A 26,123-nucleotide genomic window follows, 5' to 3' on the forward strand; every position below is an offset into this window, starting at 1 on the left:
AACACCACCACACAAGCCTTAGTGTGGACTGTAGGTTAACAAGCAACAGGAGACCCAACGCCTGAAACTGCTGGAAAGCTCTGCACTGGTATCACTGTGGGCTGGTTTGGTTGGTAGCCAGTGCTGCTGTCTGGCTATCAAAAGCCCAGAGTGACAGAGGCTGGGGGAGATCAGCAGTGTTAAGCAGGGGTCTGGTGCAGCACAGAAGCAGAGGGTGCCTGCTGGAACTGGTACCTGTTAATGCTGAGCTGCTGCTGCCCAGAGCCTGGCTCTGGAGCAGTGTTATGTTCCCTTAGGCTGTGCTGAGGCACTGGGACAGGTCTCTGCTCGCTGTAACCATGTGAACGAGTAAAGGCTGCCCCTGAGAAAGCCTCTCCCTCCTTGGAGGGTGCAGGTGAGCCTGGCTGGGCAGTGCTAGGATACCTGGGAGGTGCTGTGACACTGTGGCAGCTCAGGTGTCCATGTGTGCCTCGGGCTGGTGGGCACAGGGCACCTGCAGAACATCTGCATTCTGATCATAACATCCACACCAGACCAAGCTCTGGGCTCTGACAAAGGCATGTGAAGTTTGAGCTGTGTCTTGAGCAACTGAGTGGTCAAGAGACTTCCTTGAGAACAAGATGATTAACAAAAAACAGCATTTGTGAAGGTTAATAGTGTTACTGTCATATTTTCTGAAAAATCTTTGCCCAGGATTCTTCTCCTGGGAAGTCAAGAAGCCTCAGAGAAAAAGGAAAACAAATTCTTCTCTCATTTGCTTCTCCTGTGTTGTGCTGCTTTGGAATGTGGTTGAAGATTGTTTATCCAACATATGAATTGTTTTTACTTATTAGCCAATGACAACCAAGCTGTGTTGGACTCTGTCCAGAGAGTCATAAGTTTTTCATTAGTATCTGGTTAAGCCTGTCTGCATCCTTTCTCTATTCTTTAGTATAGTTTAGTATAGCATTCTTTATTATAATATAGATCATAAAATAATAAATTAGCCTTCTAAGAACATGGACTCAGATTCATCATTCCTCCCTTTGACAGGGGTCTCAGAAAATACCACATTAATAGTATTAGGGCCCAGTGCTGACTGACTTAGTGTTTGTGCTGTACTATGTTTAACTCAGTGTGCAGTGGGTGGATACACCTAGACAAGCTTGAGCTACTTGCACTGCACATCGTTGGGTTGTAGGTGTGAGTGCATGGATGAAAGGTGCTTGACAGATGACAGAAAGGCTGAGAGACTGAATGTCACAGCAGCATCAAGAACTTGCCATGACTAGGAGTTAAAATAACCGGATATAATGAACCATGACTGACCACTTGGTGCAGACAAGAATTGTGGGAGGAGTCTTGGTACATACAGTATGAAAGTGCCAGGAGAACAATAACTGGAAGTTCTGGAAAGCTCTGCGGTCAAAGTGTGGACTGCTCTGGCTGCCAGGCTGTGCTGGCATCGATCTAGCTTTACAAACCCTCAATAAAACAGACTATGGGGAAACATGACTACACCCATGCAGATATCCAAAATGATGAGGACACGAGGTGTAAGAGCATGTGTTAGTGCTGAGCCACTGCCCAGAGCCTGACACAGGTCAGGGTTGAGTGCTGTATTTCCCCCAGGTGAGGCCACCCTGACTCACTGGAATATTTTATGAGGGGCACACACTACTATACATTGTGAATATTTCCAGGTGTCATTCTCCTGTCTCTTTATCACCCATAGCTCATATGTACCAAGACTCCTTCAGTGCATATGTCACATTTTCTCTGCCAGGCTTTTCCTTCATTGATGAACTTGGTGAATCCAGTTTAGCCCTATCACATTGTCTGGTGTTCCCTTACCCCCTGACAGATGCAAAAAGAACTTGGCCTTTGTATGTGATTAAAAAGAAAGAAGCTTTTGTTCTCAAATGAGGTGTGAACAAAACTTGTGCTTTTGGCTTGAGCATTTTGGTTATGGGAGACAGGACTTTGGATACATTACAGCAAATGCAAACCTTCTGCCCAAAATCCTTTCTAAAAGACAGAGACCTCTCAGTCAAAAAACCACTGGGGGAAAACCCCCAGAGTAGGACGGCAGCAGGGCCTCTCATGCAAACAGCTTGGCTTTAATACTGTTCTCCTAATATCACAACCTTTCCATTGATTTCACTGTTCCCCGAACAAAACCTCAAGAGTCTGAGCATGCTCAGAGCAGCTGTACAGAGAAGGAATCCGGGGGGGGGGGGGGAAAAAGTAAAAGGCAAGCACTGTGTTACGTAACTATGTTGTGATGTTAACTGAAACATCACATCCTGCTGGGGATGGCTGAATGTGCCGACAAAAAACAGGATTATTAGAGAGAGAAACTATCGTCTGCCCTCAGGTAAGCAGGGCAGAAAAAGAGCAAAAGCAGCTGGGCATCTGCCGTGGGAAAGGCACACAGAGAAAAATGCACTATTGCCAACTGAATGATTCTCCAACCACAAACATGAAGCAAAGTTTCAACACGACATCTATTATTCTTCAGCAGCTTTCAAAAAGCATTTTAAAAGAAGCCTCTCCCAACACTAAAAACAACATTTTTCTTTAAAATAACTGCTTTCTAATTTACCCCTACAAAGCAGATCACCTTTTTTCTCCTGTTACCACAAGCATCATCCCATGTTCGGCGGGAACCCTGCAGCTGCGGGGGCTCGGGGAGAAGCAGCGCTGGCCCGGCCCAGCCCAGCCCGGTGTCCCTCGGGCTGCGGGGCGGCGGCTGCCCCGGGCGGGGCCCGCGACGGGGCGGGCACGGCTCTGCCATCATTAAAGGGCTCGGCGGGCGGTACTAGCGGGCAGCATTCCCGGCTGGAGCCATGGCCACCTGCCTGCAGCTCTGCACCGGGGCCAGGATGCCCCTCGTGGGGCTGGGCACATGGAAGGTAACGGGGACAGCGGCCGCTCGCTCTCAGAGGGGCGGGCTCCTCCCCCGGAGGGGTCCGGAGGGGTCAGGGGTGCGCAGGGAGCGGGGACAGCTCGGCTCGGTGACACGACCCCGCCGCCATCCTCAACATCCCGCCCGGGATGCTGCCGGGGATGCCCTGTCCCTCCGCTGGTGTCCGCAGGCACAGCCCCAGCTCTGCTTTCAAAGCCGCTTTCCTCGCCGTGCCCTCCGTCCCTGCGGTGCCCTCCTTCCCCGCCGTCCCCCTGCTGCCGCGGGGGAGACGTGGCGCTTGGGTGTCCCCAGCCTGGGAGAGGCGGCGGCTCCGTCCCTCCCATACCCGCCAGGGATGCGCGGATCCCATCCGTCCATCCATCCATCCGTCCATCCATCCATCCATCCATCCATCCATCCCCTATCCCGACCAGGCTGCCGCGGCTCCCCGGGCCCCTCTCCCTGCCCCTTCCCGTGCCACTGCACTGGAGCCCTCCCTGCTGCTCCCGTGATGTGCAATCTGGGCGAGGTCCCCGGAAATCAGCCGATGGCTTTAGAAGACCATTCATGCGTTTTTAGCAAGTTCTGACAAAGAGGTTTGCACTGTTGTTACGATGACTACAAAACCACTAATCTATACAATGCCTAGAAACAAACATTGCTGGATTTGTGTGAACAAGATATGCCAACATTTCTTTGTGCACAGCTCTTACACACCCTTGCAGGGTACAGAAACAAGTAGAATTACACGCCTCCTCTGTCTCTGAAGGAGGCAGCTGACATAAGGTTCCAATTACAGGGGGGATGTGCCCCAGGCAAGCTGGGCTAGAGCACAGTGTAACACTCCAAAGTGATGTGGATGACTTAAGGTGTAGACCACTGCCCTCCCCATAGAATTAAAATTCTCCCAGCTGGGCCATTTGACTGTTTCTCTTCCTAGACACAGCACTGGGAAGCAAGGAGTGTTGAGCAAAGGGCTCTGCAGAACTCCCTGGCACAAAACTTAGTTTTCCCTGATCCATTTCTGGCAGTGCTGGGGGCTCTGCTCTACCTGGCTGTTGGCTGAGCCTGCTTGGGACTGGGCTAATGGATAAATGGCTGGAGGCTGGCTTCAAACCCAGCAGCCTGCATTTGTGAGATGAAGAGAGCTTTGGCATGGAAAAACTCTACTAATAGAAACATAAAATCAGCAAGATAGCTTCTGTTGCAGTGTTGGAAACAAAAAAGTTTAATATAAGGCAAAATAACAAACAGAGGAAAACCAAGCGAGGTGCAAGAGGTTCTTGCTCCTGGTAAAACACCTCACAAAAGCCATTAGTTTCTTTCTTCTCTTCTTTTCCCAGTAAATCGCTCAAGTGGGACTTTTTGGCTTCTGTCCAATTAGCTATCCTTAAGTTTGATGTGAAGTCCCCTAGGCCTATGAAGTGGCTTTTTCACTTAATGGAAGAGAAAAACTTCTGAACTTCTTTCCTTTCTGAAGGGACAAAAGATAGTTTTGTCTGTCACTCCGTCAACAAAGAGCACATTCCTATAGCAGCCTGCATTTTTAAGATGATGAGTGCTTTAAGAACATGGCATGGAAAAACTCTGCTTAAATTGTATGTTTCTTTAGTTGCTAGATAACTAATAAATGGCCTGTATGCTCTGATTTGGGATCTTCTTAACCTTCTTTTTTTCCAGTCTGCAGCTGGGCAGGTAAAAGCTGCAGTGACGGCTGCCATCGATGCTGGGTACCGGCACTTTGACTGTGCCTACGTGTACCAGAATGAGAGTGAGATTGGGGAAGGGATCCAGCAGAAAATCAAGGAAGGTGCTGTGAAAAGAGAAGATCTCTTCGTTGTCAGCAAGGTAAGGATCCAGGGGAAAGCTTTGCATATTCATAGAGGGAAATTCAGAGTAGTGGGGAAAGGCTGTGTGCTATAGTGTGGAGTAATTAGGAGAATAGTTCATGCCCATACTTGGTAAAATCTTTTTTTTTTTGTCACTGTATTTTATAGAGTGTTATTTAAGATGTATTCCACATTCTCCATTTTCATGGGACTGTTAAATACATGTTAAGCAGAAATGGTCCCAGAAAGTGTGCTAGCTTTCTTTCCTTCTTCGGGAAAGCTTTAACCCAGGAGGTCACAACGTGCCTTGTTTTTTTCTCTAGCTGTGGTCCACTTTTCATGAGAAGCATCTGGTGAAGGGAGCCTGCCAGAAGACTCTTGCTGACCTGAAATTGGATTACCTGGATCTCTACCTCATGCACTGGCCTCTGGGGTTCAAGGTACAGTAGCAGCAGGGCCCTTGGTTTTCTCTCCTGGGAGAGCTCCTCAGCAGAGCCAGGAGCACTTGCAGCACCACTGCTGCTCCAGAAAGAGCCTGTGCCTGCTGTGCCAGCCCTGCCCCAGTGCTGCCCACCCTGCCCTGCTGTGCCCCTGATCTCTGCCCCAGAGCTGCCTGCACAGCGTCCTCTGCCCTCCTGATAACAGAGAGGCAGCCCCAGCAACAAGGTCAGGCCTCTGGCTGCAAGATTGACTCATGCTGCTTAACTTTGGGCTAAACCATCCTTTCCTGCTTTGAGGGAAGGAAGGATGTACTTTGCTGCCTGACAGAAATTCTTTCCTCTGCGTGTTACAGAATCACAGAACAAGAGAATGTTTCTGTCTTCCACTTCTTTCTTTAATCACTGAGTCCTTAATACTGTACAGATTGATCTGACCTTTGCTGTAGGAGCCTTAAAGTTGTTCCACAGACCCTGGATTTCAAAAGGTGAGACTTTGTGACATCCATGTCAGAAGTACATGAAATACATCTCATCCTTCATGTACTTCAAAGGATCTGATGTCTGAGTCTGTGTCTAGTCTTGGCTTTTTCTTTCTGCTGCAGACAGGTTAAGACCTCCATCCTATCTGTTGCTTTTGAGCTTGTCAGCTGTTTGTCACACTTGCAGAGCTGTCATGGTTAGTTTTATGTGAACAAAGAGCTTGAGTAAAAGTGTCATGGCATAATACTCCGACAGCTGCACACTGGATGGGGAGCAATGTGCAGATGTGGGGCTCTATTTCTGAGTTTGTACATCTGGGGTGTTCTGATTTGCCACCAACTTAAGCTGAGGCTCCCTTCATAGGACACCTGTGTGTTTACATAAAATCTTCTACAGTAGATGTGGCTCAGCTTAAACTGTACTTAAATGTTCCTGGGACCTTAACAGATCCTTCAAAAAAAAACCTACCCCAGTTCTCTCTTAAAGGAATAGCAGAGGACTACAGGAAGCTTTTTTGTTCCACAATAAATAAGTCAATTGTTTATCTGTATGTGTTTTAGTGAGTCACTACTTTGTTTGGTCTAGGAGATTCACTTGACATTCCTAGTAGGAACGATTCTGCATCATTCCTACTAGGGATGATTGCTGGCAAAATTGCCAGGAACAATGTAGACAAATATTAATATTTTCTGTACTAGTAGCTAAAGCCATCATGGTCCTCAGTTGTCTTGGTATTAACTTGCCAATAAAAAGAGTGTTTAAATCTTTCTTCTTTTTTTTTTTTGTTTTACTGACAGGCAGGAGAGGAGCTGTTTCCTGCAGATGACAAAGGCATGGCTATCCCCAGCAACACAGATTTTCTAGATACATGGGAGGTAAGTTCAGCCAGGGGGGGAAATCATGTTTTCTGTTGCTGGCAGCCTTTCCCATGCTTTCATTGCCTTCAGCAGCCACAAAGTTCTTATGTATTTATTGCACCATATACAGTGTAGCTTTTCAAAACATACATGCTCAATCCTTTAGTGAATCTGCAAGCCAGACTGACCACAACAGAACTGTCCTCACCGCTCTTGAATTGCTCAAATACACTCTGCTGAAATAAATTAGGTTGTGATCATACCCACAGCCTGCACTACAGCCCTCTGGTGCTGGCTCAAGAACATATCACTGATTATCCTTATTTCCCATGTGAAAATAACTGAGAGAGAATTTCTGCCATCTCAAGAAAGGAGCCCCTGGGTTTGGGTGAGATGGAAGACGTGGCACAAATGCACCAGAGGTCACTCTCCCCCAAGAGGCAATCTTGGCAGCTCCAAACAGTTGTCTTTCCTTGCCCATGAATGGAAATAAAGCCACACAAAGAATAATTCCTTCAGGGCCTGTCTTGTACACTGGTGCTGACTGTGCTCCCCTTTCTGCCAGGCCATGGAGGAGCTGGTGGATGCTGGCCTGGTAAAAGCCATTGGAGTCTCCAACTTCAACCGTGAGCAGATTGAAAGAATCTTGAACAAGCCAGGACTGAAGCACAAGCCTGCAAATGTCCAGGTGAGCTGCCAAGTGATTGCAGGTTTTGTGGGATTATCAAGATCCAATTACAGCTTGTAATTTGCATGAGGAGATGCAAAGAGGAAGAACAAAGCAGACACAGCACAATTACACCCTGTGATTATTTCTGAGTACTCATAAAGATGTTGTAGATCTGCGTTCTGATAGGGAATGAAGTTGTGGTACACAAATTACAAGAACTTCTTAAAATACTTGTTCTGTTATTTGTAATGGCATCAATCTGTTATTAATAGAAGACAATTGTTCACACAATTATCATGTGGTTTTTGTCATGCAGGAATCCACAATTCAGTCACCCAGTTGGAAAGGGAGGTCAGTTTTAACTTCTATACAGAAGCAGCATATACTGGCACACTAGTGGCTTCCTGGTATCTGCCGTGATTTATGTAAAATAAAAAATAAAGGAGTTTTACACACACACACACACACACACACACACACACACACACATATATATATATAAATTACCTAGTCTTTGTCTGCATACAGCAGCAACTGCCCCTTTGTATGCAGGAGCTGCAGAAGTTTATCCCTTCAAGGGTTCTTGGACAGACTCAGACATCTCTTACAGTTCTGAATTCAGAACTTTTTGCATATTCACTATGAGTACTGAGTTCCCTCAGTCTCCAGAGCCTGCCAGTCCTTCCTCTGCATGTAGTTAAAAAAAAAGAGCATGCCAAAAGGAAAAAAAACATCTTTTTCCTACCTATAGCAGATAAGAAAGGGGCACCAATTCCTGAGAAAGGGAGCTTTGATGTCTAGAACAGACTGGGAGGGAGAACAGAGCAGATGCAGCATGTCCTTCTCATCCCACTCCACATTATTGCTGAATACACAGGGCATTGGGGTCTTCAATATTTACTAAGCTACTGCTTAGAAATCTGAGAAGGACCTGAGAACATGCCAATGAACCCAGAAGTGAGCCTTATGAAATGCTCTTTCTCCAGAGCAAAGACACAGAGGTACAAGAAATGTCACTGTAGAACACTAGAGCTGATAACACTTTGCAAAGAGTGGCCATGAGGACAAAGAGCAGCCTTTAAGGGGATTATTATGATTAGGGGATAATCCCTGCAGTGAGCTACAGCTGCATTCTATCAGTCTCTGTACTCTTCTGCTGGCAGATCGAGTGCAATCCATATCTTACCCAGGAGAAGCTGGTGAACTACTGCCAATCCAAAGGGATTGCTGTGACAGCCTACAGCCCCCTGGGCTCCCCTGACAGACCATGGTAAGGCTGATTTGCAATTTGTGAGGGAGCTGGCATGGATAATGCTTGCAGCACTGAGACACTGAGTGTACTATTAGCCATTGATCTCAAAACAGACTTCTGGTGTTATCTCTCCCCTGTGTAGGGCTAAGCCAGAGGATCCTTCCCTTCTGGATGACCCCAAGATCAAGGAAATTGCAGCCAAGCACAACAAATCCACAGCCCAGGTACATGGATGCCAGATGCTCAAATCCTGCTCTTCTTCAGAGCTTGCTCTGATATTCTTCCTATCAATTTATCTGATTTTCTTCTTGCATTTCTCCTCCTGCAGCCAGTGAAGTCACAGCATATGTATTCAGTGATCATCTTTTGTTTATTCTTTCTGAAAGAAACAGTAAAGTTGTTCCAAAAGAATAAAATGGGGGCTCATTTTCTGTCAAAATGTGGATTGAGTAATCCACATTTAGTGAGTGAAAGACTTTGAACTACACAGACTGTGGCTACCCCTTCCTGTAACACAGGACAGCTAATGACAATGTAGAGGACAGGCTGGCTCTTTGTTCCCTGTCACCTGTGTGAGAGGCAGCAGTGCAGGCTCTGTTTTCTGTGTGGCCTGCAATGCACACTCTCAGGTGTGCTCTGACTGTCATCATGAAACATTTTCTTGACCTGTCTTCAAGTGCTGGAATGTTTCACTCTTCATCTCAAGTCCTCTTGCAGAGAATGAAATCTTGATAGAAGTCTGGGAGAGCAGGAAGGCTTGACTGGCCCAAACCTGGATGGGAAAGGAGCCCTTTCATGTGAGGCTCCAGCACTTCCCTCTCTGCTCTTCAGGGAGGGCAACCAGGGCTGCAGGGACAGGAATGATTTGAAACAGAGATAACAGCTGCTGGAACAGGCTCTGCTTCCTCCAGAGCGAGAGGAATGATTCAGTTGTCTCTTTTTGCAGGTTCTCCTTCGCTTCCAGATCCAGAGAAATGTGATTGTGATTCCCAAATCTGTCACCCCACAGCGCATTGTGGAGAACTTCCAGGTGAGGGATCAGGAGTGAGCTGGGGGCTGCCCCTCAAGGATGGTTTGGCTTCTCCCTGCACAGCAAGGGAAAAGATCCTTTATCATTCTTCCCTGCTCAGGCAAGACCAGGCTTTTTGTCTGTTTACACACTCTGCTAAGGGCTAAACTAAAGGTTACAGTTGGAGAGCAGGAATGAACCAAGTCCTTTTTTTTAGTATGCTGGTAATTCTAGTAGTCACTTTATGTGGTGTCTTGTATTCTGCAGACTGGAGATGAATTGCCACATGGCTTTTCACTGGCACTTGAGTGCAGCAGCACACCACAAAAGGCTTATGTAGAGCAAGCAGTGTTAAGAAAACAGCTGTGGTATTCACAAACCATGCTGCTCTATTGTAAATTCAGTGGTCTTTGACTGCAGCTGGTCATTGGGATTTCAAAAAGCCTAGATAGATTAAGTGAAATATGGAAATCTTGTAGATGTGCCTTTGGAATAGGACAGAAGGATGCATCTCTCACAAGTGGCAGATGCAAGAGCCTGCCAAGTGCCCTGCAACAGCTGGCATGTGTAATTGCAACTTTGGATGAATTTTTCTATTCCCTCTGCCAGTGCATTCTTGGTGACACAGAGATACCTTTTTCATGAAGCAGTCATGTCTTCCAACCAGCTACCCTCCCTTGCAGACTTGTTCTTTAATTTTGTGGATTTTGCTTACAGCCTCTGTGAGCTTACAACCTCTCTGGTTTGTTCAAAGATGTGATTCCCAGCTGTTTCTCTTTTCAGGTGTTTGACTTCAAACTGACCAAAGAGGAGATGGCAACTATTTTCAGCTTTAACAGAAACTGGAGAGTCTATACAATGAGCATGTAAGTGATAGCATTCAGTATTCTTCTCCAAACCAAGTTAAGAATACCATATACACAGAGATGTTACATCTAAATACTGCCTAGAATGCCAAGAGCCTGAATGATGAAGTAATTGGGATGTTCCAAGTGTACAAAAAAGACATCCTGTAGAGGAAAGCAAATCTGGACTGAACCCATCCTTCAATTACAGAGTTCAGATCCCACCTTAGTGGCTTCTTTAAGCAAAACTAGAAGGGAAAATTATGACTAAAAGGAAGTCTTCTATTCCCTGCAGGGGCAAAACTCACAAGGACTACCCATTCAATGCAGAATACTGAAGATGCTCATATCCTGCCTTTCTTCAGAGCTTGGTCTGATATTCTTCCTATCAATTTATCTGACTTTCTTCTTGCATTTCTCCTCCTGCAGCCAGGGGAGTCACAGCATATGTATTCAGTGCTCATCTTTTGTTTATTCTTTCTAAAAGAAACAGTAAAGTTGCTCCAAAAGAATAAAATGGGGGCTGTAATAATTTTCTATCAAAATGTGGATTGGGTAATCCACATTTAGCGAGTGAAAGACTTTGAACTACACATTCACATTTTTAATTTCTCTTGCTTCAACACAACAGGCTGAGGAGGATAGATGGCAGTTATGGGAGAAAAATCTGAGAAATGTGAACTAAAGGCCAGCAGTTTAATCACTCCAGAAGTAACTGATAAAAGGAGATTTTTCTACTTAGGAAAAACTTTCCCTTAGGGGAAAAAAAAACCAAAACAAAACAAACAGAACTTCATAAGGAGAAAACAGAGAGGTGTGTGCTTGGCGGTATTTTCAGTCAGGTTTCCTCCTGAGTGTGTGGATTTTCCCTGGGACAGGGCACATTCCCCTTCCCCTGCGGGCAGCAGAGGGCGGCCATCCCTCAGCCACCCGCGCTGTCCCCTCCCCGGCAGTGCAGGGACTGATGTCCCTGATGTCACACAGCGCGGGGAGCTCAGCCCCCGAAGTGCCAGCATCCCCTCTGGCCCCGTCAGCCTCGGGGCCAAACTCTCCTGGCCGTACCAATGCCCCTGTAGCTCCATCCACCTCCCCCTTGAGCCACCCTCTGCCACTGTCCCTGGTGACAGCCCCAGGTGACATCACGAGCCTATTTGCTTTTGGGGCTGTGTCACCTTTCCATTCCCAGCACCTGGGCAGGTGGCCAAACAAAATCCTGAAGTTGCACATTGGGTTTTCAAGGCAAAAGATCATAACCTTGGCTGAAGAAAATGAGCACTTTGTGGACTCTTTTCCAAAATTTCCACTTTCAATTCATGAAAATGTAATCCAAGAACATTTGCTTTACAGCTTCCTAAAGAAAGCAACCCATAAAACCTTCTGTAGTCCTCAGGCTGAGGTGAGACTTGGCTCTGCAGAGATCAAATACACATTTTTATTGAACAATTAAGGTACAATGTTACTATGATGCACAAGTTTGGAGCACTGTCTTTTTAGAGAATACCTTCTCCAGCACGGGTTACACAGTGCCCATAGAGCCCTCAGTGGTTTCCTTGTTCAAGTATAACTCATCCACCAGCTGCAGACCCCTTGGAATTAAGTCATTGCAGCATGGATCTCCTTCAAAAAGTGCACCTGTGTCTCCAGAAGTATTCCTGAGTCACAGTAACTGTGAGCTTCAATTCTAGCATGAGACAGGGTGTTTGTTTCAGTGGCCTCCACACAGGTCACCACTGCCATCCCTTGATACCATCTGCAATTTATGTTCTTCACATTCCACCCTGCACTTTATTGAAAGATATGTTAAGAACTGTTTCACCCTTATTCAAACTCCATCTTTACTATAATCATCATCTGACTGTATATTCACTATTAACTCCACCCCTTGCCCCTGCAGACCAGTGTAGTTAACACCTCACCAGTGCAAACATAAGGCACATATCCCAAACCCATCCCTTCTCCCACAGACAAAATTATCAGCATCAACACTGCAACAGTCAACATATTTTCCAACCACTTCTAAAATGCTTTCCAAGCTGAACTTCCAGCACTATCCTTGCTTGTGGCACTGATCTGCCCATCTCCTGGCATGCACCATCCAGAACAAGGCGTGTGAGTCACTCTGGTGTCCCAACAGCTTATCAAGTGATGCCAGCAGTAACTGTGCTCAGACCTTGCAGCTTTCAAGCAACAGCATCAGTGATCACCACTTTTTCAGGGTCCCTTTCCCCTTGCCTGTAAACTCAACCCAGCAGTCCAAGAAACTGCAGGGGAGTCTCACCCGTGGGATCAGCAGAATCAGATGATTTCTCCTCACAGCCCTTCACTGGTGGGTCCTAAAGCCTTCCTCCCTTGGGAAGGACAGTCTCTGCTAGTAGCAGAGACCCCAAACTTCCCAGAACTCTGCTCTTACAAGGCAAAAACCTGCATCCCACTTGCTTCAGTATCCCAGCACAGACACAGCTACTGCAGGGACAGTTCACTAAGTGTTCAATATTTCTGCAGATTCATTCTGAGCAGAGGACTGTCAAGAGAGCACTCAGATTCTGGGGAGCAGCACTCCCACCTCCACAGGCCTACCTAACCTAGCAACTCAGGCTGCCTGAAGAGGCTTTGTTTTCATTTGCCATCAGCTTTCAGAAAGCATCTGTTTCTCTCTTCCAAGTCATCTTCCTGCCCAGGTGCCTCCTCTCTTCAGGCAATTGCACACTGTGTGTACTCCCCCCTGGACATGCACTGGCTGCTCCACTTCCAGGACTGTGTATTCCCAGGGCCAGGATCATTGCTCCTTCCAGAGTTCTTCTCACTGCTCCACTTCTGGGCTGGGACTCAGGGTAACTGACTAGAGAAGAAAGAAAACAGAAGAGCAAATGAGTAAATGCCTTTCTCCCCCTTCCCCAGCCTGTGTTTAAGCCAAACACCAATTCACCCCCTGTCCTCCTCTCCACCCTGCCTTTGTCACCACAGGTTACATCCCAGTCCCTCCCTGGAACCAAGGGTGGCTCAGAGGGTGATGCTGGGTGCCTGATGCTTCCTTTCACCACTCAGTCCTTACTGTGTCCTAGAGCTCCTGGGTGAGCAGTGTGCTGTCCCCAGGGCTGCCACTGTCCCCACAGCTGCCCCTGTCCTGACCAGCCCACAGGAGCCCCTTTAGGAGTGAGGTGGGGACTTCTCAGGGGCCAGAGGGACTCTGGGGGACACATAGGTGCTTCCCATGTGCCAGAACTCAGTCATCCCAAGTACAGCACCAGTTTCAGAGCCAGCCAGAATCAGCTCTGACCAGTCTGGGGCAGTTCATGGTTTCCCTCTGTCCAGGCTTCCCCTGCTGCACTAAACCTGCCCTTCCCACACAATAATCACCACAGAGGGGTGGAAAGATCAATTCCTCATCCTCGGCTGTGCCCAGAGCTTGTTATTTCAGCAGGTGCAATTAAAGCACAAAAGCATGAGGACAAAAAGCTTCATCAGCTCTGAGAATATGGGAGAGCCACCAAGATACGCTCCTGGGCTGTTCTGAGCTCAGAGTGAAAAAGTGGCCAAGGTCTTCTACACCAGGGCTGGCCAAGCCCCTGAAATCTGCCTCCTGGCATCCAGAGGTGGAACTGGAACCCCCACTGAGCAAGATAAATCTCCCCTCCAAGCAAAGCAGAAATTCCTGCTGTGCTTCCCAGTGAGTCAAGCGTGAAACCTGCGTGCCCTCACCTCCAAACCCTGGTTTAAGCTATGCCTGTGTCTGTACAGACCCCTGCAGCTCTTCCCCTAGGTGTGATCACATCTTGCAACACTGTCACTTCCCTACTTTGCCTTCATGTGTTCTCAGTGGGTCTCTCTGGTAAACATTGTCCATAAGGACATACCCATTTCCTTATTTTGGGCCCTGTTCTCAGATTCCAAACACTGCTGGTCACCAAAGTAACAACTTGTGGTGAAATTACGGTTGCTAAATGCAAAGTCAGCAAAACAAACTGAAAACTGATGAGATTGCTCCTCCTGTTCCAGTGCACGTGGATCAAGGAAAAAAAAATAAAAGAAAGCAAGACCCTCCTCCCCCTTGCAGTTCCTCAATGTCAGTGCTCTCTGTAAAGACATGGCCATGTTATCAAGGACACAGAGCACGAGATTTAGCAGGCTGGCTGTCACAGGGTGACATGTGCAGTACTTCTTCTTCCCCCAAGGCCCCCACCAGACCTTCGGGAGAGGCAAACAGTGGAAATCTGACTGACCTTACAGCTCTGAGGGGAAAGGCTCCAACTCACAAGAGCTAACAGCAAAAACAAAATACAGAACAGCAAAAACAAAATACAGAACTTTTGCCTGAAGCCTCTTGTGACAGGATGGAGGCATCTCTCTGGCTTGAAACCACGAGAGAAAATTCAACCCAATCAGCAAGCAATAAGCACCAAGTTGTGTAAAGGTTTTGCGATCCAAGTGAAAGCACATCGTATCCTGACAGGGGTGCCTGATGGTGCTGACATGAAACAGGAGGAACATTAAAGAGGAAAACCAATTATCTTGCTGTCCTTAGCTAAATGGAGCAAAAAAATATGAAGCTGCAGATAGCAGGGAGAGGCACCCAGAGCAAATGCTCGCACCTGAAGAAACTTTTCACATGTGAATAAGCAGCAAAGCCTCCCAGGCAAGTCTGGGTTTTTCCACTGCGCTGTGACGTCTTCAGCAGAACAGCAAATGCTTGTCTGCAAGAGCATCAAAGCCAGTTTGTGATGGGAGACTGCTGGCCACTACTGCCTGTGATTACAATCGTGCATTTTATTCTGCAGTGTCCTCAGCACCTCCCTAAAGACAGAGGGACAACACGATCATTATGTCACTCATTAAAAAGTCACTGTTCCTCTTCTGAGACTTTCAAAACACTTTCAAAAAAAACCTCTTCCAAAATTCAAAATAAAGCTGGGGTTTTTCTTAGATTCATTCTGCCCTAAATTACTCCTAACCCACAGCTCGTAGTGGAAGCTGCGTTTGTCCCACTTGGCTGGCAGGAACAGCTTCTCCTGGCTCTCAGAAACCAGTGAGGTTTATCCTGGCTTTCAGAAACCAACGAGGCTTCTCCTGGCTCTCAGAAACCAGTGAGGTTTATCCTGGCTCTCAGAAACCAGCGAGGTTTCTGCTGTCGTGTCGCTGCAGCAGCACACACACAGGGCCACAAGCATCCGGCAAGGGGGACCAGCCCAGGCCGCCACCCCTGTGGGGACAAGGAGCTCAGTGGGGACAGCTGTGTCCCATGTCCCCTGTGCCACCCCCGCCCCGGGGCTGAGGTGCTGCAGGAGGGCCCGTGTGCGGTGAGCACAGCCTAAAGCCCCAGTCGCGGCCTGCTCCGCTCCCCGGCCGCGGCCCCGGGCTCGGCGCCGCCCCGAGAGCCCCGCGCCGCGCCGGGCGGGGCGGGCCCGGTCCCGCTCGCTATTAAAGGCGCGGGGTTCGGCCGCGGCCGCGGTGGTGCTGCTGGTGCGGCCATGGCGAGCTACGTGCAGCTCAACACCGGGGCTAAGATGCCCATCCTGGGGCTGGGCACGTGGAAGGTACCGGGGGCGCTCCCTTGGGCGATGGGGAGCGGGGAAGGAAGGGAGGAAGGAGCACGGCTCGGGCCCTGCGAACGCTGCCGGCGCCACCGGCGCCAGGCCGCCGCTGGGATTTGGCTTTGTTGTAGCTGGGGTTTGCTTTGGATGTCGTGGCTTTCTTAGTTCTATCTTGCCGTGAGAAAGGTCTTCGATACTGTGTTGATGAGCGCTTTTTCTGCCATCGCTTTTTTCAGTCCCAGCCAGGGAAGGTGACAGCTGCGGTGACGGCTGCCATCGATGCCGGGTACCGCCACCTCGACTGTGCCTATGTGTACCAGAACGAGAACGAAGTTGGGGAAGGGATCCAGCAGAAAATCAAGGAAGGCGTTGTGAAACGAGAGGACCTCTTTGTCGTCAGTAAGGTACGTGTCTGGTAATATAGGATATACCAGGGGATACGTTTTTATTTTAAAGTAACTCCCCACTTCTTTACTTACCTACTCTGTGCATCTGGGAACAATTCAGAGCATCGCTTAAGCCATTCCTGAGATTCCTGCTTTACCTCATCCTGTATTCAGTATTATGCAGGGTCCCTACCACAAATCTGGGTAATACTTTCAGCTTTAGTCTTAATAAGTGAAACAAGACCACTTCTGCTGTCTGCCAGGACACCGTGCAGTCCTGTGTGCTGCCACTGCACACATTGCCCAGGATAACAGGCCAGTGCTGCTCACAGAACAGCCCCACTGGAAGAGCTCTAGGATGACCTGATTTCACATCACTTTCCCAAGGGGACAGGCACCCTGCTGAACAGTACAGAAGAGTCCCAAGAGCTTTAACCCAAGAGGTCACAATGTGCCTTGGCTTTTTGTCTCCAGCTGTGGTGCACGTTTCATGAGAAGCATCTGGTGAAGGGAGCCTGCCAGAAGACTCTTACTGCCCTCAAACTGGATTACCTGGATCTGTACCTCATCCACTGGCCCCTTGGTTTGAAGGTACAGTAACAGCAGTGTCCTTGGCTTTTTCTGTGAGTAGCAATTATGAGGAGCTACATGGCTTTATAGCCCAGTGATTGCTTCAATTGCACAGATCATTCTCTGTGTGTTGTGTAATAGCACTGATCTGGTGCTCAGCTTTACTGTGCCCATGTGAGCCAGGCTGTTGATTTTTGCCTCTGAGATCCCTTCTTGCATGGCATCTGCTGCTCTTTCGGTCATGGAAGAGGCAGACCTTGAACCCTAGGGATGGGTTTCCCTGCTGGAAGCAGAAGTTATATCTCTTTCCTTTTTATTAATGTTTATGTTGTTTTCTAAAAACCCAAAGTTACACTCAGTGTGGTTCCATCTTTGTGGGAAGAGGGCTATACCTTGCTGCCCGACTGAAGTTCTTTCCTCTGCATGTTACAGGATCACAGAATAAGAGATTACTTGTGTTTCATTTCTGTCTTTAACCACTGAGTCCTTAAATACAATCCAGCTTGAACTGACCTTTGCTAGAGGAGCTTTAGCATTTTACAAGCTCTAAAAAGAGTTAAACTTTTTAACTCTAAAAGGAGTTAAGCTTTTTAGTTCCTAACTCTTCCACTGTCTGCATGCAAAGGAACTGATGTCTCAGCTTGAATATGTCCAAGCTTAGGCTTTCAGTGAGAACTTGATCAAGATTTTCTCTCTACCTCTTGCTACCAAGATGAACTGTTCTTTGTAACATCTGTATTTTTAAAATTAGTTTCACATGGACAGAACTATCAAAGTGAAAATGTGTTGCGGTGTAAATAATGAGTGAGTAGAAAATAACTGGTTTTGAATGAAGTTGATACCTGGCAGATAGTCCTAACAGGGACACAGCGTGTTCTAACCTTCCCTGTGCCAGCAATTTAAGCAATGAGACTCCCCGTGAAAGATCTGTCAGAAAATCTGGTCCAGTATAAGGTGAACATATTCCAAGTCCTAAGTGGGTCCTTATTATGCATTTCACTAAAACACTTCATTATGAGCAGGTGACAGCTGTGTATTTTTGTAAACTGGCTGTGATTCTAATTTCTGCGTTACAAGCGGAGACTTAAGTTTCACCATATGGATTTTGATGAGCCAGGGGACACAGTGTCCATCAGAAGTATCTGTCCTTACTGGCTTGACTGTAGGCAAAAAAACCACCACAGTACCATGAGAACACAAAAGAAAACACTGAAGTGTATAGATAGTATTAAAGTCTAACACATATGTAGATAATTAGTTAACAAGTGTTTATAGGCTCATGGTCTTCAGCTGGTGTTAACCCAACCTTCCAATAATGTGTGTTTCAAGCAATTTCTCTCTCACCGACAGGCAGGAGAGGACCTGTTCCCTGTAGATGACAAAGGCATTGGTATCTCCAGCAACACAGATATTCTAGACACGTGGGAGGTAAGTTCAGCCACAGCAGGAGAAAGTTTAGACTGATGAAGGTAATGAGAGCATCAAAGACTGCTGAGACTAGATGGCAATCTCATGTACTTGGAATTACTTGGAAAGACTCACTGGTGCAATAGCAAATTGTCATGTATCAATTCATCATTTTCCAGTTCTGACCTGGGAATTTCTGACCATAATCTCAAAGAATGAGTCCTTTGAGTATGGGAAGCATGGCACATACACACCAGTGCTCTGGGGTTTTTTCCCTCAAACTTGAACTCTGAAAATCTAAACACTTCATTTAGGTGTCTTATGAAGGAAACAAGGCATGTCAGGAAGCATGTGCTGTTCAGGCCCTGCCTTTGTGTATTAGATGCTGACTTGGTGCTTCTTTTCTGCCAGGCCATGGAGGAGCTGGTGGATGCTGGCCTGGTAAAAGCCATTGGAATCTCCAACTTCAACCATGAGCAGATTGAAAGAATCTTGAACAAGCCAGGACTGAAGTACAAACCTGCAAATAATCAGGTGAGCTGCAAAGTGGCAGAGGCAAGTGTTTGGTGTTCTTCTTTGTGTGGTCATTTGTTGCGGGTATTTTTAAGAAAATTACGAAGGCCTTACTTTGAAATAAGGTTATAGAAAGAGACTGGAATAGACATATTCCACTTCATAGACTACATATTCTTCAATCTCACCCTCCAGGTGATGCTGGTTTTATGAACTCTGTGCCACTGCTTGGAAATCTGGCAATGAGCAGCTCCAGAATCCCTCCTTGTAGGAGGAAAGGAGGGGGAGCTCAGATGAGCTCGAAAAACTTCTTGCAGTAGAGTAAGACTTGGTGTATGTATATAGAGAGAATTGGATGACCTTTTCATGACACTTCTGTGGAGAAGCCAGTTCCTGTTGCAGATGATTGAGGGAATTGATCAGGAACATGCTTTATGGACTCAAGAGTTAATGAGCGTTAGGAGGAGATGGATTTGCAGGGTGGGCAATAGAGTAGAAATTGTATAGACAGCACTTGAATGAAATCTTAGGAAAATTCAGGTGGCAGGAGACCTTGGGAGATGATCTGCTCAGAGAAACATCAGCCCTGAGATCAGACCAGGTTGTCCAGGGCTTTATCCATCTTGAAAACCTGTGAGGATGGAGGCTGCACAGCCTCCCCAGGCAGTGTGCTCTGCTCCCTGACCCCTGTGAGTGTATGACAGGGAGGGGGAGTTCTCCTGCATCCAGTTTCAACCTCTCTTGTTTTCAGCTTGCATCTGTTGCCTTCCTCCAAGCACCACTAAAGAGCTTGGCTTGTCTATGAATGACCCCTTTTAGGTGCTGAAAAGCTGCTGCTAGGAGGCCTGAAGCCTTCCCTTGCCCAGGCACAAGAAGCCCAGCTCTCTCAGCCTCTCCCAGTCTGGCAGGTTCTCCAGCACTTCCCCATCCTGGAGTTTCTCTGCTGAATTGATGGCAGTCTGTCAGTATTTCTGCTGCTGAGGGGAGCTGGGAAGAGGAAAACTGGACACAGTGTAATGAAGGTGGTCTGGCAAGGATGAGTAGAGGCAAATGATCCCTTCTCACAGTTTACTGGCTGTGTTCCTTCTGCCAGGGCTCACTGCTGCCTCATGTCCTGCCCCCAGTCCTTTCTAGCATGGCTGCTTTACAGGTAGTCAGGTTCCAGCCTGTGCTATTGCCAGGGGCTTTTCCTTCTCAGGTTCATGGCTTTGTGTGCAGCCTTGTTGAATTCCTTCAGGGTTTTGTTTGCCTGTTGTTTCTGCCTGAATGGGTCCTGCTGCAGTGGCAGTCCTGCCCTTGAGTGGTTGTTCCCCAGTTTGACATCATCTTCAAGATTGACATGATTATAGACTGGCACAGGTTGCTGAAGTGGACAAGTCCTAGGACAGGCCCCAGTGGGATCTGCCTAGACTTAACCTTGACTCTTAGGGCATTTGAAGGACTCTAGTCAATTACTGATTATTAAAACATTTATTGTGGTCATTTATTGTGGTAACTTGAGCATTATCTGCCCCAAAGCACTTTCAGAAAACTGAGTTTTAGGTAACCTTTCCACATCTGCCACACCTCATTGCCACAATCACTGTATGACAATTACATTATTATTATGTATACAATATCATTAGTATCATTATCATCATACCAATTACCTTCTCTGGCATAGGGGTCACTGATCTTGGACCTCTGATACTTGGAAATGCCCTCAGACTCTAAATGATTATTGATTTTAATCAAGTTTAGCATAAAGCATTGGGTCTTTGGTTCCTGTCCTTTATAAACTATGGCTTCTGAAGAAATGCCTGCAAGCCTGAAAGCTTACTAACATTTACCAGTTGGGCTAATAGAGTGTTTCCTGAAAACTCTGTGCAGATATCTCACATGTAATCCCCTGTCTTTCTTGTCATTCCCATTCTTTATTTGACTGCAGCCAGGTTGAGTTGGTTTCAATTGTAGTGAGAAATTAATTTGGTAAGGTAGTAATTACATAACAATGATGCTAGTATTTAATTTAATTTTTCAAGTTGAGTGCCAGTGGAGAGGTGAGGATGACTGTGCCTTGCTTTTGTTGCATGAATTCTACTTATTGAATAGTTAAGAAAACTAGATGCTCTATTACTCTTAAATAGCTGTCTTTCTGCAACTGCTGAAGCAAAATAAATATGTATAGTATGTCCTAAAAATGGAGCTCTCTGTTCTGTTTAATATTCCAGCATGTCTCAGAGGGGAAAGAGGCATGCAGGCCTCTGATAACAGCAGGCAGCTAGAACCACAAATAAAGAGCTCCACGCTGTAAACTGATTCCATGTTTTGCACTGCCTTGCTCCACCTGCCAGCAGCACAAGTTTCCAGGGACTGCCCTCAGAGTGCAGCTGCAGGAGGCTCAAATGGCAGCATAGTCCAAAGGGTTCTTGCTGTTGCCTGCTGGAAGAAAAGTAGTGCTCCCTGGTGTGCAGCTATCCTGAAAGTCCCTCTGTGCAAAGTATCAAATATTCATGCTCATTCACTGCCTCCTGACACGTGAGCAGTTCCTGATCCATACTCCCTAGCTGTGCATGTGCCTGCCAGAACACACACCCACTGGGCAGGAGGCTGTATTCCATTATGCAGCTCTTCTTATGGAAGTTCATGCTAAGTGCACGTGTGGTTGTAAAAGGTCTGTAATGGGCACTAGGCTGAAGGTCTAAAATCTGTAGCAGCCAACCATTCTCAACATTTTCACATTAGAGGTGTTTAGTGTGAGTATTGACACAAAGCAAATAAAGACTAATGGAACAATGCTGACCTTGAAGTTAATATGGTAGCCGTGAAAAAATATTATGGCATGTTTAATTAGGGGTGAAAAAAGAACTTTGGTCTGCAATCCTATTGCTGCGGTTTTACAGCTCTCCTGGGTGTGCATTTTACTGTCCCATTAAAGCAATTGTGTAGCTGGTCACCCATATGCTGGAGATGATCCAAATCAGCCAAGTTTTAAGGAGTTTTGTCACAGTCCTTGGACCCTTCACTGCAAGAAGAGCTACTATAAATAGTAGTAAGGGGGTGGGGCATAGAGAAAATAAAGACTATAATAGTGCTTAGAGACTATTGAGTTAGCACAAAAATCAGCCTTTGATTAAACTAATCCCTGGAACATGTTAAAGCAGTTAAGTCACTGTCAGTCTCTATGTTTTTATGTTGGCAGGTGGAGTGTCATCCATACCTTACCCAGGAGAAGCTGATCAAGTACTGCCAATCCAAAGGGATTGCTGTGACAGCCTACAGCCCCCTGGGCTCCCCTGACAGACCATGGTAAGGCTGCTTTGCCAGGGAGCTGTGTGGCTTATTCTGGAAGAACTGAGCTACATGCTAATGTACAGCATTAATTTTTCATCCAGATACAGATCTTTACTAGGTTGGACCTATAGGGGTTTCTTGCCACTAATCTTTTTTCCTCTGTATAGGGCTAAGCCCGAGGATCCTTCCTTGCTGGATGACCCCAAGATCAAAGAGATTGCAGCCAAGCACAACAAAACCCCAGCACAGGTGGGTGGGTGCCACAGTACCCCTTCCTGTAGCATAAGCTCATGACAGTGTAGAGGACAGGCTGGCTGTTTGTCCCCTATGGTGTTAGGTAGCAGTGCAGGTTTGTGGCCTTCCATGCATGCTTGCAAGGGTGCTCTGATCATCACAAGAAACATTTTCTTGACCCATCTAGAGATGGTGCTATGTTTGTTTGTCTTGCCATCTCAAGTGTTGTGGCAAAGAAGGGAACATTTGAATAGCCTACTCAAAATCTGGGTGAGAATTCAGATAAAATTTTACAAGCAGCTCCACAGAGTGAGTTAATTCTGCTGAATTGTACCATTTACAGAAGTACCTGTAAATTACTTACTGTTTAGCAGAGCTAAACAGGCTGTGCTTGCATGGAGCAGGAGCCATCCCCTCTCTGATGCAGTGCTGTGCCTCTTGCAGGTTCTCATCCGGTTCCACATCCAGAGGAACGTGGTTGTGATTCCCAAATCCGTCACCCCGCAGCGCATTGTGGAGAACTTCCAGGTGGGTAGTGGAGTGAGCTGATGCATGGCATGTCCAAGGATGGCTTGGCTTCTCCCTGCACAGCCAGCAGGGAGCCTTTCTCACCCTTCCCAGGTGCTCTTCTGACAAGAGGACTGAGCTTTTCCTCCATGTGTTTACCTGTCTCCCGAGGGCTGAATTTAAGATTACAGTGGGAGAGCAGGAGTGGCCAAAGCTTTGGGAAATGCTCTATCCTGATAATCTGAGCAGTTACATTGTGATTCTTCCTGTTTTGTGTCATGTGAATGAGTCATTTGACAGCTTCTTTGGGGCCTGAGTGCAGTAGCACACCCCAGAAGACTTCTTAAAGCAAGCACTTTTAAGGAAATAGTCCTGGTGTCCATAAACCATGTTGCTGCTCTGAATTCAGTGGTCCTGGACTGGACCCAGTATTAGGATTTTGCTTCCAAACACTCAGTGGCTTTAGGTGGAATGTGGAGGTCTTGCAGCTGCTCCTTTGGCTTAGCACAGAAAGATGCATTCTTGGCCAATGGGAGATGGAGGCATTCTGCTACACAGTGCTCCCCAAACTTCTTCAAGCAGCTGGCAGGTGTAACTGCAACTTGAGAGTCTATAATTCCTGCCTCTTCCTGCTCATCTCCCTCTCCCACTCCAGCTAGAGGAGGCTCACAAATCCAGGGAGTCTTGTCTTTTTTCTTTTTCCTTTCCCTTGTGAAGAAGTCACTTCCAACAAGCACCTATGCTGTGGACTTGTTCTTTCATTTTGGGATTATTTTTTTCCTAATTTTTTTTCTTGCTTATAAGCACTGCTTTGTTCAAAGAGGTGATTTCTGGCTTTTTCTCCTGTTAGGTGTTTGACTTTGAATTGACTAAAGAGGAGATGGCAACTATTCTCAGCTTTAATAGAAACTGGAGAGCCTGTGAAATGTTTGTGTAAGTGGCACTTCCTTTTCTTTAAATGATTAAGTTATCACATAGTTCAGTGAATGAAGCTACAGATGGTAGTCTTGACTGAAATTCAGGATATGCAAACTCAATTTTCAAAGGGGTCATCTTCTAAAGAACTTTCCAGAGTAAGATTTTTTTTTAAATGTTCATTTTGTGAACCAAAACATGATGAGTATTGAGCAAACTTCATTTTCAGTTCAGTTGCCAAGAAACTCTTTGTAGCTGGAATTGCAACAGGAGGCCTCTTATTTGTAATTTTTTTGTCCCTATTGGAGGAATGAGCATGATGCAGACTTGAAAACTTGATTAGCTTTGCTCATGCTGTTTTGTCTGAAGTACATTACAAAATCTGTGTGTTCTTCAGGAGTTGTTGGGAAGGTAGATGAACATTCAAAATATGACATGAGGATTTGCTACTTGAAAGTGTAGATCCAGATTTGAAATCTTTTTTAGAAAGCTGCAAAAAAAGGTCTTCCTTTCAGTAAATAGCAAAATCTTGACTTAGTTGTCTAGAAAGCATCTCTAGGTCCCATCACCCAAACAACAGAAGGGTCTTTTTGTTTGGAAATGCAGCATGTCACCAAGGAAAAGAGAAACAAACTTCGCTTTAATACAGTTAATCTCTTCCCTTGGTGGGTCTTTGAAGTGGTTACAGATGCAGGCAATGGCTTTGGGATGTGAGATAATCTTTGCTTTTTGATTTCCTCCAGGTGCAAAACTCACAAGGGTTACCCTTTCAATGCAGAATACTGAAGATGGTTCCCTGCCTTTCTCCAGGCTTCCCAGATATGCTTCTGCTGTTGCCTTTGAGTTGTCTGTGTAGCTTTTTCACTGCATCAGACACCCCTCCACACTTGCATTTTTTCCTTTCTTTTTCCCCCACAAAGATGCAGTATATGTACTCTGTGACTTTGTGCTGTTTTCTTTTTTGGAAGAAGGAAATGCTGAAATGGTTCTGGAGAGCACACTGTGTGGACTAGTAGATTTTCTTTGCCAAACAGCAAATCTGGAATTGGTAAGCAGAAAGCCTTGAGCAAGTTTGAGCAAGCAGTCACTTTTATTTTGGAATACTGTGATTTGGAGCTAGTGACTATTGTTGTCTGGAAGGACCAGGATATTGGCAGATATTGCATAATGAGGTTTGCTTTTTTTTTTTTCTTGTTACTTTTGGGGTTGGTTTTGTTTCTTTTTAACACTCCATACCTTTTTATTTTCCCTCTAATTGGAAGTATAAGTTGATTTCTAAGTGATTTCTACATGGGTAGCTCTTTGAAAAGTGTATAGATCCTGGTTTCTTGGTGATATAAAAGCTGTTTTGCTTATAATAAAATACAGTTTCATTACTGTGTGTAATGAGATGGTTATTTCAGTCATGCTCTAATGGTGGTAATGCTGGAGCAGCTGTATAATATCAGCTGTCTCTAGAGATTACACAAAAGCAAGAAAATTACCATCCCCCACAAAATCATCTGTTGATGCTGACTTCTTGCATGTGCTCTGGGAGCTGCCTGCTGTTCTCATGGTTGAACTTGTGGCCACTGAGTCTGTTTGTGCCTCTCTTTAAATAGAACTGGTTTGGTTCTGACAAGCAGTGCAGTCATGTTTAATTCAGTTTTTATCTTACTGAGGTGATAGTGTACTTTTGCTAGTAGAAAACTCATTCCACTGAAGACTTGAAGCCTACACAGCATTGCTTTAATAAGCAGTAGAAAACTTGCCCTCTCCAGCAGGGAGCACATGATTCAGGAAGGAATTCTGTGATTGTACAAGATACCATTGGCAAATATAGTAAAAAATGGGCTTCCAAGAAAATCCTGTGTAAAGCTTTGTTCAGGGAGCATAGAAAAACAGGCTGATACTGAACTTCTGGTTTGTGAGCTGTGTTTATGGTTTTCACAATGCTTGCACATAGTGGTTTTAAAGCCGTTGCCACCTGAGAGCTGCTCAAGACTATTCACAAAATGCATGTGGGCACTGGTAAAAGCAGTAACTAATGTTGGGGAACTTTCTTGCATATTCCTGTGAGAGTTTTTCAGATGTCTGAGTGGGTTTGGGATGTGTGAATGGTCCCTCTGAGGAGGTTCTCTCGGAAGAGATGGAAGAAGGGGACCCCAGGGCTGTTAATGCATAACCCATCTGAATGGTAAATGTAGGATTGTGATTCCATAACTGTATAGCAAACCTTAAAGTGAACTTGGCCAGGTTAAAATGTAACATGAAGGCAATTTGATATCAAAGTATTTGTGAAATAGGTGGTTTGTTTCCTGGTTCTGATCAAAAGGAGTCTAAGGAGTCATACTAATTGAAAATTACAAAAAAAATCTGCTTTATCAATGTAATGGTTAGTATTTATTAGAAAGAAAGAAAAATTCTAACAGTATTTTAAAATCTTTCCAGTAATGCCAAGACCAGAATTAGCATGCAACATGGTTTTGGTCACAATAATTTACAATAGGCTGAACAGACAAGATTGAGTTAACTTAAAATA

At 46.0% G+C, this 26,123-nt stretch overlaps 2 protein-coding genes across 4 annotated transcripts; both read left to right on the forward strand.

Annotated features, from left to right (window-relative positions):
- Positions 1-2,259: 2,259 nt before the first annotated feature.
- Positions 2,260-10,793, forward strand: LOC139587699 (aldo-keto reductase family 1 member B1-like). 3 transcript variants are annotated; one of them, XM_071422141.1, is made up of 10 exons: positions 2,260-2,356; positions 4,568-4,735; positions 5,040-5,156; positions 6,434-6,511; positions 7,059-7,181; positions 8,327-8,433; positions 8,558-8,639; positions 9,362-9,445; positions 10,208-10,290; positions 10,565-10,793. In XM_071422141.1, the coding sequence occupies exons 1-10, from the start codon at positions 2,303-2,305 to the stop codon at positions 10,605-10,607; spliced, it is 939 nt and encodes a 312-aa protein (XP_071278242.1). In that variant the 5' UTR covers positions 2,260-2,302; the 3' UTR covers positions 10,608-10,793. The 3 variants fall into 3 exon arrangements, with proteins under 3 accessions (XP_071278242.1, XP_071278241.1, XP_071278243.1); XM_071422140.1 differs by lacking the exon at positions 2,260-2,356 and adding an exon at positions 2,653-2,894; XM_071422142.1 differs by lacking the exons at positions 2,260-2,356; positions 4,568-4,735; positions 5,040-5,156 and adding an exon at positions 5,594-5,641.
- A 4,850-nt stretch (positions 10,794-15,643) lies between these two features.
- Positions 15,644-24,983, forward strand: LOC139587698 (aldo-keto reductase family 1 member B1-like). The gene is made up of 10 exons (XM_071422139.1): positions 15,644-15,800; positions 16,034-16,201; positions 16,658-16,774; positions 18,104-18,181; positions 18,572-18,694; positions 21,855-21,961; positions 22,114-22,195; positions 22,625-22,708; positions 23,538-23,620; positions 24,346-24,983. The coding sequence occupies exons 1-10, from the start codon at positions 15,735-15,737 to the stop codon at positions 24,386-24,388; spliced, it is 951 nt and encodes a 316-aa protein (XP_071278240.1). The 5' UTR covers positions 15,644-15,734; the 3' UTR covers positions 24,389-24,983.
- Positions 24,984-26,123: the final 1,140 nt, after the last annotated feature.

The sequence above is a fragment of the Agelaius tricolor genome, unplaced genomic scaffold (genome assembly GCF_023055355.1).
Source record: "Agelaius tricolor isolate 1412-34295 unplaced genomic scaffold, bAgeTri1.0.p SCAF_3, whole genome shotgun sequence".
Taxonomy (NCBI): domain Eukaryota; kingdom Metazoa; phylum Chordata; class Aves; order Passeriformes; family Icteridae; genus Agelaius; species Agelaius tricolor.